This window comes from Gallus gallus, chromosome 17 (assembly GCF_016699485.2).
Source record: "Gallus gallus isolate bGalGal1 chromosome 17, bGalGal1.mat.broiler.GRCg7b, whole genome shotgun sequence".
In the NCBI taxonomy this organism is placed as follows: domain Eukaryota; kingdom Metazoa; phylum Chordata; class Aves; order Galliformes; family Phasianidae; genus Gallus; species Gallus gallus.
The window spans coordinates 5,689,339-5,708,680 of record NC_052548.1 but is presented as its reverse complement, the minus strand read 5'-3'; the positions used below and the strand labels follow the sequence as shown (position 1 = coordinate 5,708,680).

General features: G+C 49.8%; 1 protein-coding gene across 21 annotated transcripts in view; it reads left to right on the top strand.

The window, feature by feature from the left end:
- DNM1 (dynamin 1) overlaps positions 1-19,125 on the top strand; it is a 60,943-nt gene extending 41,818 nt beyond the window's left edge. For 4 of the 21 annotated variants that reach the window (XM_015279549.4, XM_015279547.4, XM_003642258.6 and 1 more), the window contains 7 exons: positions 4,783-4,892; positions 5,454-5,565; positions 6,649-6,660; positions 7,764-7,934; positions 8,100-8,341; positions 8,747-8,965; positions 15,830-17,750. In XM_015279549.4, coding sequence (XP_015135035.1) covers positions 4,783-4,892; positions 5,454-5,565; positions 6,649-6,660; positions 7,764-7,934; positions 8,100-8,341; positions 8,747-8,965; positions 15,830-15,902 — 939 coding nt within the window. In that variant the 3' untranslated portion in view covers positions 15,903-17,750. Of the gene's footprint in view, positions 1-4,782; positions 4,893-5,453; positions 5,566-6,648; positions 6,661-7,763; positions 7,935-8,099; positions 8,342-8,746; positions 8,966-10,545; positions 12,085-15,829; positions 17,751-17,810 lie in introns of those variants that run through there. The other 17 variants (XM_015279552.4, XM_015279550.4, XM_015279548.4 and 14 more) reach the window with 15 other exon arrangements.
- Positions 19,126-19,342: the final 217 nt, after the last annotated feature.

Here is a 19,342-nt window from a genome sequence, read left to right as displayed (position 1 = left end):
TTTCCCCCCACCATCTCTGGCATTGCAGAGCCTCCCTCCCTCCCTCTTCTGGTTTTTGCTCCCTCCCTTCTTGCTTCCCTTCTGTCCTTCTGCCTCAATTGACGTGGCAGTGGAGAGCTAACTAGACTCGAGGGAGGAGCTTGCTGGCTGCTGGGAAGGCCGGAGGTTGGCAGGAAGTGAGCCGGCTGGAGCGTAGGGTTGCGCGGGGGAAAGGAAGGTTCCCTACCTCGCATGGAAACTTGAGGAATGCCGTTGCCTTCTGCGGCGCTTGGCTCCCATGTAGTGATTCCAGATGTTCCCTAACCCATGCGGTTTGCTCCCTCTCTCCCCGGTGCCGCGGGCATAAAGAGGTCTTTGTTTTTGCCGTGTGTCTCCCTTCCAGCGTCGCCTTCTCTTCTGTGCATGCTGGTGGATGCTCATGATTTGTGGCTAAAAATACGGATACCCACAACTCCCACTTCGACCCGAAGCGTGCAGCCCAGCCTCTCCTTTTCCTGGAGGTGTGCGATGCTTTGCGCATGTGTAGCGCTCTGCCCGACCCAACCAACCCCACACCAGGGCTGGTCCAGCTCTGCCTGGTGCTCAGACATGGGGAGAGGTGCATGCAAAGGCTGATGGCACTGCTGCGACTCAGTGAGGTCACGATGGGGTTTTGGGGCGTTACAGCCCCTCTGGTTCTTAGGCTGCTCAGTATTGGTGTGTTTTCTGGCCCTTCCCAGGGATGCAGGCAGCCCTGCACTAAGCTGCGTGCTTAAATCTGCATGTGAGTTCGGCTGCTATCTTACCCTGTGCTTGTGAGCAGGTGAGACACGGGTGTGCAGCTGATTACCATTGCTGTGCTTACTAAGCCAGCAGTAATGATGGTGATTAATCACATGAGTCCAGGCCCAGCGTCTGCAGAGCTTTTGAACTAAATCAGCTTAAAATCTTAGGATGTGTTGCTTAAGTTAAACCAATGTAGCTTTCCTCTGTAAACAAGCCATTACAGCTGCTTCGCAGCTTGCAGTGGTGATCGGTTTCCAGTAATTTATGTTAGTAAAAATGATGCTCTGAGGGTCAAAGAGTGATGCAGGTGGGCTGTGATGGAGATGTGTGTAAGGGGTCACTGGGGCTTCCTGGAAGAGCTGCAGCCCAGGAATTCAGCTCTTCTAGCTGCCTTTTCCTTGTGAAAACAAGGCATGAGGTGAGGGCGTGGTAGCATCTCGCCTGGAGAAGGGTTCAGTTTGAAACACTCAACTTGCTTTCAGAGGATCCAGTCTGGTTTTCGGGGGCTTCTTCCTCACTACTGCACACTGTGTGTGTATCCATGGGGGAGGTTAACCCTCAGTTCTGATGTGTTCTTCCATTTGAGAATTACTGAGGAGATCCCAAAGCATTATAAGTGACTTCACTGAAGTCCCAGCCATCTCCGGGGCAGCTTTGTTTACTCCATCTTTTGTTTGCCCTATAGGAAGCTTTGCCTTTTATGAGAAGGGAGGCTGAGAAGTTTTAAGGAAGATGAATTGCTCCTCATCACACGTGGCCACAAATCCAAACACAGCAGTGCTCCTTCCCCATCCCCACAGACCCCCATCTCACTGCAGGAGGAGGCGCTTGTCGTAACAGCCACGGGGAAACCTTTAATTACTTTCTGTGCTCTGAATGTAAACTGAGACCTAATAATTCTGCCAATTATTTTCTTAGACTGCGAGTGCCAATTTCCAACCTTAGGGGAGCCCACGCATGCATCTGCCAGCATTACTTCACATGTATTTAAGAGCAGGAGAACATAACTTGCTGCTGGGACAGCACAGCTGAATGGAGGAAGTGCTTTGAGTCAGGCTGGCTTGCTGCCCGCTGGGTTCAGTGGATTTCTTGGAGGTTATAACTGATGGGATAGCAACAGATATTCAGATGGCTGTATATAAACCATCTCTGCCTCTGGCTAAAACTGAAGTGGGCTGCAGCAGGGAGTTGTGTGAGATCCTCAGGTTGCAACTGCAGCGTTCCTGTCCCAGCCTGCTGCTGTGCCTTGTGCCCACAGCTGGGAATGGCTGACGTCCCCTGAAGGCCCTCCTGGCCATGTGCACTTCTTTCCGTGTTGGTGGATGTGAAGTGCAGCTCTGCATCTGTGTATGGCTGTTTCTGCACCGTGAGGGGGTAATCCTCTGCCGTGTTCTCTGCCTTTGTGGGTAGTTTGCTGGTATCTCCCTGCAAATGGTGTCACTTGATGAGGCACAGCAGACAGGTTAGGGGGAGTTGAGGCCCATGTGTGCAGCATTCCGTAGCCAATGCAGAGCACCCACAGTCCTTCTCGTATGGTCAGACTGAGTGCTTCTGCCCCTTCCCTACCTCTCTTTGGCCTCACAGCTCTACAGGCTCATTTGCAGACCAGGTGCGCTTCTTACAGATCCGACAATGAGAGGGACTTCAGTCCTTTTTTTCCTGCAGATGAGGGAAGGTCTTAGGAGCCTCCTGGGATCAGACTGGGGGGTTCCAACACTGTGTTACTCAAACTACCTTTCCCACTTGAGTACGCTCAGGCTTTTTCTCTCCCCCTCTCCAATTCTTGAAAGTTAGAGAGAAGCCCTTTTCCCCTCTTGGCCGGGATGCTGTTCAGCCGTAGCACACACTGCTGGATTACTAACATATGGGCAGAGGGCTCAGCCAAAGTTTTGAGAGGCTCAGCCCTTGGCAGCTCATTCCACACTTTCCTGTCTCTACATTCAGGAAATGAAGTCAGAGTGTTGATATAAAACAGGCTGGGCTGAAAACTGAGAAGCTGGAAAGGCTTAAGGGGGGGACTTGGGGGAGGTGTGGGGAGATGGAGAGCAGCAGGGGCTCGTTACTGTGTGCAGCACATGTGGGTTGGGGGGTTGCTGCCTTGCAGCAGTGACCTCCAGTTTGATTGCTTTTTTTTTGTTCTACCTTGGAGCCTGAGGGCTATGGTTGCTGCTGGCTGGCAGTTATGTGGGTTTTCCCTCTGGTGGATGGAAAGAGCAGCATGTAGAGATAGTGCTGCCTTGATCACTTGGCAGCGTTTATACAAGAGCGTGGAAGGGGTGAAAGTAGAAACTCTGGCAGAGAGCGTGCGTTTCCATATCTGGGACGTGGGATTCCCTTACTCTTTGACTTTCATCCCTGAAGAATGACCTTACTGCTGAATTTCCACGGAACGTTGTGGTTCTGACACCACAGAATGATTTTTCTCAGACAACTTTCCCATCAGGGTTTTCCTGCCTCCGAGGCTCTCTGGTAGACGTAGGGATGGGCTGCCTTGCCTGGAGAGATAGCAGTTGTGCGCCTCGCTGCTGGGTCACTAGTTCAACCTGACCCCGTGCAGTCATAGCTGGAAGCAGCAAGGAAGCTGGAAGCTGTTTGTGGCTCACAGAGCCCAGAGTGGTGTGTGTGGCTGAGAGCAGCGCCTGGCTGACACCAGGCTGTGACATCTCATCACAAAAGTGCTTGCCTATCTCGAACCTAGCCTGGCAATGTTTGTATGCCAGGACAGCTTGCTTGGGAGAGCTTTCTTGCTTTAAAGCCCACTATCTTTTTGGGGATGAGAACACAGAGTTTGGCAGCTTCCCAAGTGCTCTCTTCTGTTTTCTGGATGCCACTTCTAAGGAGCTTGTCGTTGCATAGATCTAGCAATTAGCTGATGTAGTTTCATCTCTGGGACTTCGCTATGCTGTGTAATGCCTCGTGTCCTTAAACTTGAGCTGATTTAACTGAAACCTGGGAGGACGTTGGGCTGGTCTTGCTCTCCCGTGGGTGACTGAGCTGAGCAGATCTGCTGCTCTGCCCTGCCCCTCTCCTCTACATAAGTACTTGGGATCTCTGCTCACTGACCATCTTGCTTTTTGCTCTCACTTTGCATTAAAGTAATTTTTTTCTAATTAATGAAGGTCTACAGACAGAGGTGGTCACAAGAAAGCAGTTACACTTGGATGCTTGCATACACAAGCGTGCTCTTTCTGCCTGGTCTTGTAATAGCTGTCTTCTGCCTCTTGGAGACCAGTGTGATGGCTCCCTCTCTTGTTGTTTTGGTGTATAATATCCAGCTGGAAAAGGTTCAAAATGGGGACCTGAGACCAAATTCACACCTGCTAATTTGCTGTAGAACCAGATTTGAAACTAAGCAGGGGTAATGATTTCTGACTTAGCTTTGGTGCTTAGTTCAGAAGCTAAGGTGGAGTTTCTTTCTTAAAAGGATGATACCTGGGGCCAAAGCTGTTGGGTTGGTTTGGTGGATGCCTTGTTCTGCTTTTAGCTGGAGATACCTCATAGGAACTGTGCTTGGAAGGTCACTGGTGGTGTTAATGGGGGCCCTCCAAGCAGTCACTGCAACTTTAGACTGTGGCTTCTGACACTTGCCAAGTAGCAAAGTGCTCATACTGCTTGAGCTTCCAATTATTTACTGCATGGGATTCTCATTGAGTGCAATTATTTGACTTCTTTTCAACCCAGGAAGCATTCAAGTAGTCCTACAGTATCCTGTATTGTAACCAGACCTGCTCTTGATCTTTTGATGCCTATTGTCCTTAAATAAAATGTTATTGGTTACTGCAAATCCTTTTGGAGTGTAGGACAGTGACAAAATGAAATGAAAATCAGCTTAAAGAGGTGAATTGAAGTCTGTGGGGCAGGAAGGCTTGCGTGCTGTGCCCAGCCTGGTTTGGGAGTGCCTCCCAGTGCCCCTGGTGCCATAAGGGCTGCACTGCTGGCAGACTCCTCCATCCTCACTGAGTAGGGCCTTTACTGGAGCAGTGAGTGACTTGCTATTGTTATTGATCTGCTTTTCAGGAGAAGGAGAAGAAGTACATGCTGCCGGTGGACAACCTGAAACTGCGAGATGTTGAGAAGGGGTTCATGTCCAGCAAGCACATTTTTGCCCTCTTCAACACTGAACAGAGGTATACTGACACTTCAGTGCACCGAGCTGTTGAAGCTAGGGGCAGGATTTATACAATCTTAGTGAAGAGGATTAGAGATGAGTGCTTTGAGAGGCCTGCACCCGCCTCAGATAGCTGTCCTTTAAGGATAATTGTTGGGGAGGATAGAGAACTCTTAAAGAGGAATGGGGAACTGTCCAAGAGAAGTTGGAGTACAAATCTATTATCAAACATGGGAGTTGTTAGTGTGTGAATAGGCACATTCACAGCAGAAAGGGGGACTCAGGTTGACTGAAGAAGTCCAACAGTGAGCAGAATTGAGAAGGTAATCTTTCAGTCCCTGTTGACATCCTAGCTTTTAGGGTAGAGCTGGAGGCTTGAAGGTGTAACTGACAGGGACTCAGGCTTGCTCGTAAAAGGTTTTCCTTCTCCCTCTGCAAAGACATTGTGAGGGTGTTAGCAGGAAGCTGAGTGTATCTGCCTTAAAACCACGAGAAGACCCCCTGGTCATCCAATCCATTTGTCAGATATGTGCAGCTGCCTGTTTTGCAATGGGTATGAGTGAAATGTTTGTCTTCTCAGGAATGTTTACAAGGACTACCGACAGCTGGAGCTGGCCTGTGAGACCCAGGAGGAGGTGGATAGCTGGAAGGCTTCCTTCCTTCGTGCAGGCGTCTACCCAGAACGCGTTGGGGTGAGTTACAGCCGCATCAGGAGCAAATCTTAGGGGTTTTGCTGTTCTGGTGCTTCCTTTAAGGAAGCCTGGGGGGTCTAATTGGCATCCTCCAAGGGGGTGGTAAAGCAGGCAAAGGCTGCCTTGAGAAACCCTCTTACCTCTTATGTTCTACGGGCAATAAATCCCCAGTATTAAGGGTCTTTGACTGCCTGGCTGCTAAGTGGTATGTGCTCAGCCCAGGCACCATTGATTCTCAGTATCATTCACTGTACAACATTGTAAGGAGCTTCCCAGCTTTTCTGTCGTTGTTATCCCATTCCTTTCCCCTCCCAGTAAGGGAGTTTTCCCTGTTCCTCTTCCCTTAACCTCATCCTGCAGCACTGTTGTCAGCATTCTGCTCTGCTTTATAAGTGATTTAGAGAACTGTGCTGTAAGTTCCCGTTCCAGGTTTTTCCTGTTTCTGTGAGAGGAAGCTGCTATAAATAGTTCTTCCATTTAAAAAGTGATAATTGCTTATCTGGTTGTATCTGCTGCTCCTAATAGACTTCTTGCATTCATCTTTCCTGTTACACTTGAAGATGGACTGTGTTTCTGCCAAAATGTGTTTCCTGACAATCTGATGTGGCATTTTAAAAAGGAAGGTCAGGGACTGTGGGCTTTAGCAGTGACACCACTTCAAACCGGCTCTGAACCAGGCTGGGGCTCTGACACACTCATTCATAAAGGACATGTGCCACCTATTGGTGTGCAAATGGAGTGGCGTGACAAAGCAGCACTGGTCCCTAGTTTGACTGTTTCAAAACCCAGTGTAGGGGGTAACAAGGAACCACTGTAGGTAAGTGTTAATTGCCCTTTATTGCTAATAACACAATTTCCTTTGCAGAGCATCCCATTCTGGTTTCCAGTTTAGCTAAGCAATTGCATCGTTCCTCTTCCAAAGTAACTTAAGTATTAATCCATTGTTAGTGGGATTGATTTTCTGTCTACTCGGTGCTATTTTAACATCTTCTCCAAATTCTAAGACCAGCTAAAAATCTTTTTTCATTTTTGTCCCTTTTTTTGTTTTAATTTTTTTCATGTGTGCTCAAACTGACCTGCCAGGACAAGGACAAAGTAAGTCTGACCCTCCCTGTGTTGCCTCCTGGGGCTCCCACTGTATATACCTCTTTTTTTGTTCTCCAGGAGACATTTGTTTCTCCCCTCTTTGTGCCTTCTGTTGGATGCTGCTGTTTGTTTCTGTTCTTGATCTGAGTTTTCCTTTTTTTTTTTTTCTTTATCCTTTTTTTAATGTGATTTCTGGATCTTGTTGGAAACCTATTTTTGTTCTTTTGACACTCACTTGTTTTTTTTTTTTTCCTGAGTTGTCCTGCTTGACTTCCACTCCCTTTAGCTTACATTTCTCACTAAGGCCTTCCATCATCTTCCTTGGAAAAGCTCAGATGGACAAAGGAATTTGCTCTTTCTGGTATCTTTTGTTCCCCAAAGCGAAAGCAGATCACCAATTTCCTGCAGTACTGCAAATCTGTCACTGGGATGGTTTAAAGAAAAGTTTTTTTTCCTTAAAATCGGGTTTCTTTGCCTTTCTCAGTGCTCATTACAGCAAAGGCTTTCATGGTCCATTGCTTTGAAATTGATCTCCAATGGGTGAACCCTGGCAATTGTTCCTGGCTTTTCCTTAAAGAAATCCAAACAGTGCATTTCAGGCAGAGGGGACAGGAACCTTCTGCTTTGTGCAGGAGAAAAGATAGCAGTTGTGATGCAGGATTTTCAGTTAATGTTCTGGAAGGTTTTCTAGGTTATTCTGCCCACTTGCAGTCATCTCACCTCCCCGTATCTGTTTCCTCAGTTGTGTAATGATAAGGATGCAGTGTGTAGGAGAGCCTTAATTTATGGTGAGTGATTCTCATGTCTGAAATGAATCTGGGTGTGCAAAGTAGAGCTCAAATGAAGAACCTCCCATGAGGCTGTAAATGCCAGAAGTCAAAAATATAGCTTTGGGTATTGACTGGAGTCATGGCCTGCAGACATTGGTTGGGAGTTGTTGCCTTTCACCTTTCATGGGGCTAATTCCTACTAAAAGAGCATCTTTTAAACAGTTTAAGTTTCCTTGCATGCTCTTCCTGCATGTTCTCCCCCTTTTCTTTACTGAGCTGTCATGGAAGGACTAATTTTGTGTGATGTTTGAAGAACTGTTTTGCTTCTGCCTTTCTCTGCAGGCCAGTGAAGCGGAGGAGAATGGGTCGGACAGTTTCATGCACTCCATGGATCCTCAGCTGGAGAGACAAGTGGAAACGATCAGGAATCTGGTGGATTCCTACATGGCAATTGTCAACAAAACCATCAGAGACCTCATGCCGAAGACAATCATGCACCTCATGATAAACAATGTACTTATCACCCTGACCGGTAGAGATGGAGAGCCGTAGAGATGGGGAAGAGCAGGGAGGGGGCAGAAACCTGAGGGCAGCTTGAAAGGAGGTTTGGGCTGGGGGTGGAATGGAGTATTCTAGAAGGTGCTGGCAACTGATTCCCTCTGTTGTGTTCCTTGGCAGACGAAGGACTTCATCCATTCGGAGCTGCTAGCAAACCTGTACTCGTGTGGCGACCAGAATACGCTGATGGAGGAATCAGCAGAGCAGGCCCAGCGGCGTGACGAAATGCTGCGCATGTACCATGCCCTGAAAGAGGCCCTCAACATCATCGGGGACATCAACACCAGCACCATCAGCACCCCAATGCCCCCACCGGTGGACGACTCTTGGCTGCAGGTGCAGAGCGTACCGTCTGGACGCAGGTACCAGAGGCTCAGGGGGAGAGCCCCGCAGACCTGCCCGATGCCTCTTAGGGCTAGCTGGGGCCTCCCACTGACACAGAGGGGCTTCTCTTCCCCTCTTCTGCCTGTGGATGGAGAGTTGTGGGTATCTGTGTGGGGAGGCTTCCACGCCTTGAAAGCTGCCTAGGGCTGCTGTGTCTTTACGGAAGATGTGGAAGCAGACTCTTAGATATGATTCTTAGGTTAGATGGGGCCTGAAGTAGCTTTGAAGGCAATCTGAAACCTGACGCAGCTCTCGGAAGCCAAGAGTTGTGCTTGAAGCGATACGGAACTAAAGAAGGAACGCTAAAGGCAGCGTGTGGTGATAGTGATGGGGAGGAATCCCAGGCCTGTTGTTGCAGTTGAATGTCTCTGTTTGTTTGTCAGGTCTCCTACGTCCAGCCCCACGCCGCAAAGGAGAGCTCCCGCTGTGCCCCCCGCCAGGCCTGGCTCTCGAGGCCCGGCTCCTGGGCCACCTCCTGCTGGTGGGTCAGCGCTGGGTGGTGCCCCCCCTGTGCCCTCCAGGCCAGGTGCCTCTCCTGATCCCTTTGGGCCCCCACCTCAGGTTCCTTCTCGACCTAATCGTGCTCCTCCTGGTGTTCCCAGGTAAGTCCTGAAGTGCGGATCCAGGCAGGCGGGGCGTGTCCAGAATTTGGGTAGCAGTTCCGACAGTACCTATTCTGCCTGGACTATACAAATCATTTGGAATGCTTGGTTTGGGTTCAGTCTTGGGCTGTCTGAATTTGATCCGTAGGCATGAGCATCATTGGCCACTGAGGTATCGTATAGATGATGCAATGTAAAGGCAGCTCTTGAGAACAGAAGGGCAGCCTCCTCTCCGAACCAGACTCCATGCATGGGTTGGGGGAAGAGGACCTGGTACATGAGAGCTTTAATAAAACAATGGTAGTTCTTCTGCTTGCAAGTAGTAGGGGGTCACCAGGAAATCACAGGACTAGAGTGACAGCATCCCTCTCAAGGCAGTTCCCCTCTGTATTGAATTCCCCAAAGGCTGCAGCTGCCCTTCTCCTGGCAGTTTTCTCAAGGTGAAGTTAGGGAGGACCTTCATCTGGGCTATTTAGATGCTTTTTTGTTAGGTGGATACCGTGATAGCACTGGCAGGGAAGCACTTTTTGTAGATGTTTTTGTTGTTTCTGCAGTCAACTTGAATGTTTTCCAGCCTGAAGGGCTCAGGTGACACAGCTTTGCTTTCCTGTTAGGAAATGTAACTCCTGTCCCGTTCAGTCACTTCATGCACCCTTCCATGTAGTAATAAGGGGTTATCCCCTGGGTGGCTATGCACTTGGTCCTGAAGAGCGCTAGGGAAGCAATTTGGGACCAGGAATGCACATGGTTGGTACTTTATCTCCCTGTGAGGAAGAGAAAGCAATTGCAGCATAAAGAATGGATATAACCATAACCCCCACTCAGTGACACCTGTGGGAACACTTCCCTCGGGTTGTAGTGCCCCAGCTCTTACCTGGCACTGCCTGTTTGGAAGGGGGGTATTCTCAGGCTGCCTCCAGCCCAGAAGTGGATGAATCCAAAGAGAGAAATCTGTTCCTGACTTGGGTGTGTGCAGATAGTTTTACTTTCTTGGTGCCTCTGCCCCAGTTTTCAGCACGTGCCCTCCATAACCTGCCCAGTTGTGCCTCAGTACTGCCCCGGGGACTGCAGTCCTGCAGGTGGCACCTGTGGATGTCAGCATGCTTTTGCTGTGGATTTTTGGCTCTTGCTTCTTTGTGACCCTGCTTCTCCATATACTTCTGTTTTGTGGACTTGTTTTTAGTATATTTACGTTGTGTTCCGTCTCCATCTTTCTACTTTCACAGTTTCATTTCTTCACTCATGAAAAATATTCTATATACCCGGTCACAATAGGATCCCCTAAATGGCTGGAATGAATTGGCATTCTGTTGGTTTTTTTTTTAATGAAATCTGTCATAGCTTACCTTAATGGCTTTTCTGCCTCATGTGTGAAATAGAAGAGGTTAAGGGAACGTGGGGAACTGCACAGGAGTGGCAGAAGAAAGTGTTTGATGCTTAGCAACCCCTTGGTGTAGAAGGAGGGCTGGATTGCATGCTACAGACTGCCCTGATCTGGAGTTGAGAAAGTTAGTTCCTGAAGTTGTGAAGTGAAGAAGTTCTCATGCTCATTCTCTGACCCCCCTCTCTGATTCTTCCAGTCGTTCATAGACTCCTCCGGATCCTGATACCAGCTTGTCATTTGAGTTCACTGATGAACGGAGAATTTCCAATGACAAGGGACTCTTTCTCTTCTTCTCCTGTATATAGAATAAGAATGTTCCCTGCTAGCACTTGGACTCGGGTCCTTCTGCCATGGGTGAACGAATGCCATCTCCACTGTTGCTTTTTTAATACCCATCTTCTTCCTTGCTAACTGGGCTCCACTACTTGGTGTGTGTGTGTGAAAAGAGCTCGTGTAGGTGGCATGAGTGGGCTGTGCCCTGGGAGCTGGAGGTGCGTGGTGGTGGCTGGGTGTATGCTATGTGCATGTGATGCCTATGTAGACGTTCAGCTGTGTGCTTGTGCCTCTATTTATGGACACCTCTGACGTTGTGGATGATGAACTTAAAGACATGCTTTCAGATACAAACACCACATGGTCCATTTTCTTTCATAGGAAGGTTCTCCTGCATGTAATTAAGTACAATTAAGGCTGATTTTTTCCACCATACCTCTGTACATAGCATTTATTCAGTCTGCTGCAGACGTCCACGATACCAAACACGCTCCCTTGGGAGCTGCAGATAATGGCAGGTCCTGTCTCTGTGCAGCGAAGGGCTGCGTTTGGGCTGGATGCCCACTGGGGCTGTTGAGGAGTTTGTCTGGAAAAGGAAACTGTAAAGACACTCTTCCAGGTACTTGGTCTCTTCATTTTAAAACGGTTTGGCAAAAACTGTAGGTGAAAGAGTTTAGGCAAATTCAAGGGAGAAAAAAGGAAGTTGAAATGAGGATAACTTAACAACTGGAAAAACGTGCTGAACGCAGTGATGGGTTCTCTGCTTTTTGGTAAGCCTATGGAAAAATGATGCAAGCAGTCAGCATCGCTGTAAGCGTAACTTCTGTGTTTTTAGACCTGAGTTATTCAGGAGGTCAAAGTAATGATCTCATGATTAGTGACCTTTTAAATGTCTTTGCCTTCTGGGCAGTGCTCAGTGCACCACGGCACCTCCCGCTTTCCTGAGCTCTCTGTTCAACTCTGACACTCAATATACGGTCAGGAGATGGTCAGAAGGTGTGAAGCCTCAGTGAGAGCCAGGTCACCCCACGTGTGCCCAGGCAGCTGGTGCGGAGACCTGGCTGAGCAGGTGTGAGTGTGCTCGGGGTCTCGGTCTGGATGTGCCAATAGACCTGTGTATCCAGCTGGGTGGGAGGATGAGCAGCAACTGGTGGTGTGTGGGTACATAAATGGCTCTGCACACACCCCTGTGCACGGCAGGGTTTTGGGTGTGCGTGTGATGAGGCTGCGAGTGGATGTGAAGTCCTGCATGGCCGAGTGCAGCCCTACCCAGCAGTGCACACTTGTGTGGTGTTCTGGGAGGGGGGGGCATGCGAATGTGGCTCCGTGCAAGCGCATGTCTGTCTGTTCCACCTTCCTGACAGTCTGTTTGGCCTCTGCCTTGAACTGTCTGAACTGCCATGTTGATTTCATGTTGTCTTTCAGAATCACTATCAGTGACCCCTGAGGACTGGCAGCCACGGTACGTTTTGCACTCTCCCTGCGATGCATGAGTCACTGTGTCCCCATCCTCCATCACTCTGCTCTGCAGCTTACCTCTGCTGCCTCGTCCTTGTGTTAGTCAGAGTCCCTTGTCCAGTGAATCACCTCTGCCAGGATCTTATGAAGGGAGGAGTCTAGAACAGAAAGGCTGGCTGATCAGAGATGGAGCGGCTGCTTGAGCTGCAGGAGCTGGGAAAGCCCCAGTACCTGACTTGTGGTTACTGGAGGATCCTTTCTCCGCCCTCAGGTAGAAGGGATGGGATGGAGGAATGAGCTCTGACAACGTGGTCTAAACGGTGTGTCTTTCATTTGGCTTATATCCACGCTGAGTGGGAGATGAACTGAATGAATTCTGTTTTGATCCTGTTTGTCAGCTCTGTTAGGATAGAGGTACAGACCTGGGGAGCTGTCAGTTCAGACTCCTCTGCTTACATTTTAATGTCTCACTGGAGAAGTGCTCCCTTCCTCAGTGTGCTTGTGGAAGACAGGAGGTATTTGGGTCATTAACAGCAGGACTTCCCTGTCTGGGTATGGGATAACTCTGACACTGAACGTTCCCTGTTATGCTTCTGTCCCATAATCACAATTAGAAGCAGACTCCCTTTGTTCGTTCTCCACTTGACCCTCTACCTCTTGTTACTCTTCTGCCTCTGTTCAGTCTGCCTTCCCTCCCTGCCCTTGCAAGAGGAAGGGTTTTGTGATCTGTATTCTCCCTGAACCTCTGCCTGGGTTCCTGCCTGCTTCCCTCTCCTATCCCTGCATTTTGCAGCATTGTACTGTAATGTAGCAGGCTCTTGGGCCAGCCTCATGTCCATTGTGCTGCCTTATATTCAAGGGCCAGTTCTTCCTTGTCCCCTCAGTGGTGTAATGATGGAGTTTGAAGAGGCAGATGTAGCAAATGCTCTCAATTTTTTCCCCTACAAACCGCTCACCCTAACTAGCAAAGAGGCAGAGGGGCAGAACAGGGCAGGTGTGGCTGTCTGGGGCTCCTTCCCAGTTTCTCTGTTTCTAGAAGTGAAAGGTCTGACTCTGAGAGGAATGGAACAGCAGCAGCTCCTCCAGCTTTCCTTGGTGCTGGCTGGGGGAGCATATGCCACAGTCCTGTCTTAATAGGAATAGCACAAGTTGCAGTCCCTGTGTCAGGTGAGGAGAGCTCCCAGCTAGCCTTCATCTGCAGTAGGTGGTGTCAGTGCTGCATGTAAGCAGCTGAAGCAGAGAGGTGCTGCCTCACATCACTCCAGTGCAGTGATTGTTCGCTGGTTGATGTGTTCTTTAAGGACGTCATCTGTCAGCCCTCCCCATGGATGACGTACTGCAGAGGTGCTGGAGCAGCCAGCAGCTTCCTCCAATGCTCTGCCTGCTGCAGGCATCCTGGCAGCCTGAGAAACGTGCGTCATAGTAAATGCAGAGAGGCTTTCTGGTGTCTGCAGCCGTCAGTGGGACTCACTGTCATGGGGCATTCCGTTCTTAATCTGACACCAAGAGCACCAAGGAAATAAAAAGCACCCCAAACCTGATAGCAGTCCTCGGTAGCCCAAGTGAATAAATGCAGTGTTTCACCATCTCTGATAGGTTATCAGCAGCAGAACTCCTAATGAACTTGCTGGTTAGATAAGGAATGTGACAAGTGAGCGGTGCTGGGGCTGCTGCCAGGCTCTGCCTTCGCTCATACTGGGGGCTGCTTTGAGCTTCCCAGCCAGCAAAGCTTTGCTCCTCATTCTGACAGAGGAGATTGGCTTTTCAGTGTTGTGAGAGGGCTTGGCTAGCAACAGAGACAGACTGAAAGAGCATTGCAGGGGTAAATGGTTATGGAGAGAGAACTTTTTTGTCCTAGGAAATAGTTCTCAATGTCTCTAACCTTACAAGGCAGATAGAACCATAGAAGACTGTGTGTCCACCTGAGCAATGCTGATGCTCCTTTCAGCCCTGTTTGTTATGGCAGGGTCTGGTGGCTTCCCTTGCCAGCACACTGTGTCCCATGGCTTCAGGACAACCAGACCAAAGTCCTGGTGTGCAGAACGCCCTGCAAGCGTTTCCAGAAGTGCCTGCTGAGATGCAGGGCAGCACGGCAGCATCTTGCTAAAGCCTGAGCCCGGCTCTGCCAAGTATCAAATCCAACAGTCTGCCATTCCCATGTGAATGTGAGCCACCAGGTGGTGTAGATGTGACCATACCAACTGTGAGCACCTCTGGGGATGGTGTACAAATCCTGTGTGCCATGAAGCCCATGGTCACGGATTCCCCAGCTGTAACTCACTGCACGTTTTGCTTCTAGGAGATGAATATTTCAGCCCCCACCCGAGATGCCCATAGTTTCTACGTTTGCTCAATCCCATCATGATTTCCTTTACATGAAAAGCAACCCAAGTGCCGCGCTGATGATGGGGTCTTGCAGTCCCCATTGATGTTCTCAATCAAGGAAATAACATTTCCAAATGGTTTACTGTCTGAAGGCTTGTGTTCTGTTTTTTCTAAGGTATCATTACCCTCGGCAAGGAGCGAGGGCTTTTAATTGTTTTGAGATCTGGGCTGAATCAATAGAGAGCAATGAACTGCAGGGGTTTAATAAGCAGAGCCATAGCACTGTGCTGATTCACTCCCTGAGGTGAGGCAGCGTGCCCCAGTTCATAGGACAGTGGCTCTTCTGGTACCAATGTGATTATAGGTTTGCTGTCAGTGCAAAGCACATCTCCACTACGTCAGCATAGCAGTGCAGATCTCCTCCTCTCCCTCTCTCCCGCCCTCCCCCCGAGCTCCTCTTGTACTGGGAGCACCCTCATTTCCAGCACTCCATTGATTCCCTGTAATCCAAACTGAAGCTTGTTAGTGTGGAAGTGTTCGGGCGTTAATTTAGTGACACCTGGTTCTGTTTGATCAGTGCAGATGCTTCCTCTTTATTTACCCCCATCCTGTTTGCTTTGCTCTCTGCCTCCCAGGCAGCTTGGATTGTAAAACCACTCTGGGTTGGTAGTGAACAATTTAATTATCATTATGTTACATCATCACCACGCTGACGCTGCAGGGAGCACTGAAATGGGGGGTGAGAGCAGAGGGGTTGCTTTGTACTTTGTGCTGCTCCCTGCTGTCCCCACAGTCCCTTACATGAAGGAGGTCCTCGAACATGAACTTGTCCTCTCTGTGCTTAAATTGCTGCCCATAGACCTAACTGAAGTATCAGCTGTTATCTGAAACGATAGCGATGGCTGAAGCCTTAATGCAGTCAGCAGCAGTTGCGTTTGCCGAGCCCTAGGAGGAAAGCAGCTCAGTGTCCTGTATGGCAGGGGGGACTCAGGCTCATAGCCCCAAGGGCAGGGGATGGTGCTCCTCCCAGCCAGCGCATCTCAGGGGCCCATCCATGCTGTGTGATGTCATGTGCTTGGTACAGGAGCTCTCTGTTGGCCATGCTTCTCAACTCTCATTCCAGAGGCAGCATCCCCGCTGGCACTGAGTCTGCATTGGATGAACAAATACAGCAAAGCTGTACGTCCAGCAGATTGCCCGGTGGTGATCCGTGCTGTGCAGATAGCCCAGGGCTGGGCCTCGTGCAGACTCCCGCATCTCCTGATGGAGCTGTGCCCTTCTGGTGCTTTGTGCCTCGATTTTTTTCTCTTGCTGCTCAGGCGAGGTGGAGAAGCATGCTTGATTGTGACTGCGATTGCTGTGCTAACCACGGTGTGTGTTCTCTTGTTTTTTTGTTTGTTTGTTTGTTTCCTGCTTTTTCACAGCAGAAGGGGCCCTGCCTCACCTACTCGACCTACCATAATCCGACCGGCTGAACCGTCCCTCTTAGATTTATAACCCGAGGCTGCAGACAGCTGGCGACGAGCGCCGTGCTGGCGGCTTCCCCATCCCACCTCCCCTCCACAGCCACAGTCACTCCTCATCCATCCCACACCTGCCTCCCCCCACCCCTTCCCGCTGTGTCGTGCAGCACTAAGCCTAGTGACCGAGCTCTTCGTCTCCACTCGTGCGTCCCGTGTTGCTTTGTGAGCGTAGCGTAGCCTCCATTCAGTGGCACGGATCCCAGAAGCGCAGGCTGCATGGAGAGGGCAGCCCCAGGGACGTCCCTAAGCCCGAACGTTGGCTGTCCGTCCCGTTCTCATCCGCCTGTCTGGCCTGGATCAGTGCCCTGCCTGCATCACCTAGCTGTAGCACCACCTAGGACTGAGCTGTAGCGACTTCCTTGTAGTTAAGAAGATACGAGCGTGACTTAGAGCATCACGTCTTGACAGCGTTCTTGCTTCTTAGGAACAGATTAAACGTCCTGTGTATTAGTTTGACTTCCATGGTGCAAAACCTCATGTTGGGAACAGTGCAATCTACCTTCAATCAAAGCGAGGCAGGGAGGTGAGGAGGGGGGGAGCTCGATGGGGTGCTCAGCTCCCATAGGAGCCCCGGGGGGTGCTGTGGGTGCAGCCCTGCTCCCGGGGGGCTGTGCTCCATCACACTGGGCTCAGCCCCAACCCAGCAGGGAGAGGGGACAGCTGCTGCCGCTCCCCCCTGCAGACACACAACCCGATGTTTTCAGGGAGTTGCTGCGTGATGTTCTGTTGAAGCTATTTCTGCTTTGGATAAGCACACCTTTCTGTGGTTGTTTTTTTTTTTTGGGGGGGGGCACTGTGGTGACTTCTCCCGTAGCCTTTTCTTGCATGTGGATGGTACGTGTTTGGGGAACTTGTAACTGTTGCTTATCACAACTCATCCCCTTAAGGCTTGTTTTCTACTCTTCATGTGACGTGTATTAAAAGTACTACGAAACAAAAGGCTCCAGCATTAAAAGTATACCACCCTGTGCATCTGGCTGTCGTGTCTCCGCCAGCAGTGAGCCCCCCGTGGCACAGCTCATTCGCACTTAGCTCATCTTTTTGCAGTGCAGGTCGTCCTCACTTTCTCTCGTGGCTCCTCTATTGTTCTGACGCCGATTCCTTTCTGTATTTTAACCACTGTTTTACTGCTTCTCCACCCTCTCCCTTCCTTTCCCCTTCTCCTGTTTTGTTTCCAGCCGGCCGGGTAAGGCCAGCCCCTCCCGCCCGGAGAGCCCCAAGCCACCATTTGACATGTAGTGCTGCTCCCTCCGAGACTCTTTGCCTGCTCTTAGCTGTTCTGTCCCGGAGTGTTCTGACTCAGCTCTCACCCGTGGTTTGTTCTCTTTGTATTTGTGACACACACCTATCGGCCGTGACTGTAGTAAAGCTGTTATTGATTCCCAGCCGCTTCCAGGAGTTGAAGTTGTAGTAATGAGAAACATATCTTTACTGTTATAAATATCTATAAATATATATATATAAAGATGGAAAATCTATATATGTCCAGGTGTTTAAAGCCGTTTTGTGCTTCCATGTGGATATTAGGAAACGCTTGAGTAGGGAAAGAATATCAATATACATATATATATACACACACACACACACCCTGAGAAGTGAACCACATCCCGGTGTTGAGTTTTTGAGCCGACTGTTCGATTCTCTGCTGTGTGCAGTTGGGTTCCTGTGTTACCCCAGAGCTGTGGGTGGACGTCTCGGTGCTGGTGGTAGCTGTGCTGCAGTCCGTGATCTACTGTCACTCTTGTTAATGGGATGAAATAAACTGTCGTTTCTGTATAATGAAGGACTCTACAACTAGAATAAAACCATCTCTCTTTCTCTTGCTCTTTCTCTGGGTGATTTCCAACCTGTTTGATTGTAACCAAGTCTTTTCGTCCTATAGAGCTTAGAAAGCTCTGCATGCGTGATGGGAATGGAGGCACAGGCGTGCAGCAGCAGCCAGGCGTTGGTGCGGAGGTGGAGGCCTTTCTCTGCTGCAAAGGAAGGGGCAGTGAGGTGCATCGGTGGCAACGCACAGAAGGTGGGAGTCCTGCACACCACGTGCTTGGTTCTTACGGTGCTGTTTGTGCATAGGGCCGTCCGTGGGACGCAGAGAGTGGGCAGAGAGCTGTGGTTTCCCTGGCAGGCGCTGTGCTTTGGGTCTGGCTGGGAACGCAGCCCACTGCCAGTGCTGCTGCCCACCTCAGCCCTGCCTGCTGCCTCGCTGGGGGTGGGATCTCCCTGGGAAGAGCTGGGTAAGCTCCGTGTTTCCCCTGAGCTCCTGAGCGCGGTGGATGCTGGGGGGGTTGGGGGAGCAGCCCCCATCTCCACTGCTCCATTCCTCTGTGCTGCAGCTGTTTCTGTCTTTGCCCTACTCTGTCCTATTGCTTCACTCTTTATCCCTGGTATGACACACGGGCTTGTTCTTTAAGAACATTGTATTTCAGCTGAAATGGTAGGTCAGGTCAACAGTTTTACTTATGCTGCACAACAGAAATGTGTTATCTGCTGGTTGCTGTTCCAGTGGGAACAGCAGCTCCCTGGGCCAGGCAGGAGGGCCTCCCCCACCGCCTGCAGCCCATAGAGCACATCCTGCCTCCAGCTGCTCTCTGTGCATGAGGTGTTTCTGGCCTCTGGCACTTTGGGGCAGAGGCAGTTTGGGTGCTGTAATCTAAAGCTGCAGTGTCAGCTGAGCAATAGTTACCACTGTGTGTCTGCACGGAGCTCACCCTGAGTAAAAGCAGGGTCAGGGAAACACAGCTCAAGGGGAAAGGATGAAAAGGAATCAGAGGCTTCTGGGTGATGCTAAAAGCCTGGAGAGAAGTCTCAGGCCTGGCAGAGCTCTGGCTAAAAGGAAACAGTCACGAAAGCGAAGGGGAAAGGGCAGCAGTTTGTAGAGCTGTCCGTTGTTTGTTTTGAATAGGGAAGAATTTGGTTTTTGCCAGATTTGATGGAGATCTGAACAGAACACATCTAGCCAGTACCCATCCAAATGAGTTTATTCAGGAAGCGTATTTGTAACAGCATTAAGTCACCTCTGCACCAGCCTGCAGAGCTGCTTCAATGGTCTCCTTCACAGAGTAGAACACCCAATAAATATTTATTCCATTTATAATCATCTGTTTAAGTCACACCTCTGCCCCTTTCAATTATGATACAGATTACGAGCAGCTCCAGCCTGCAGGCCAGCCTTCCCTCCAGCAATATACAGCATTTTACACAGATACAGTATGTACACAGCTCCTGTTGTGCCATCCACGGACAGCACTGGAGACATTCAGATGAAGAGTTCAAAAAACCCAACTCCCACATTCCCCTGCTGGGTTCACAGGAAAGCACAAATTGTTCCACACACACTTCTCTTTTCATGGAGGGGGGGGAAAAAAACCAACGAAATGAACCATTTAAAAAAGCCTTAATCTACTTTTGGCATTA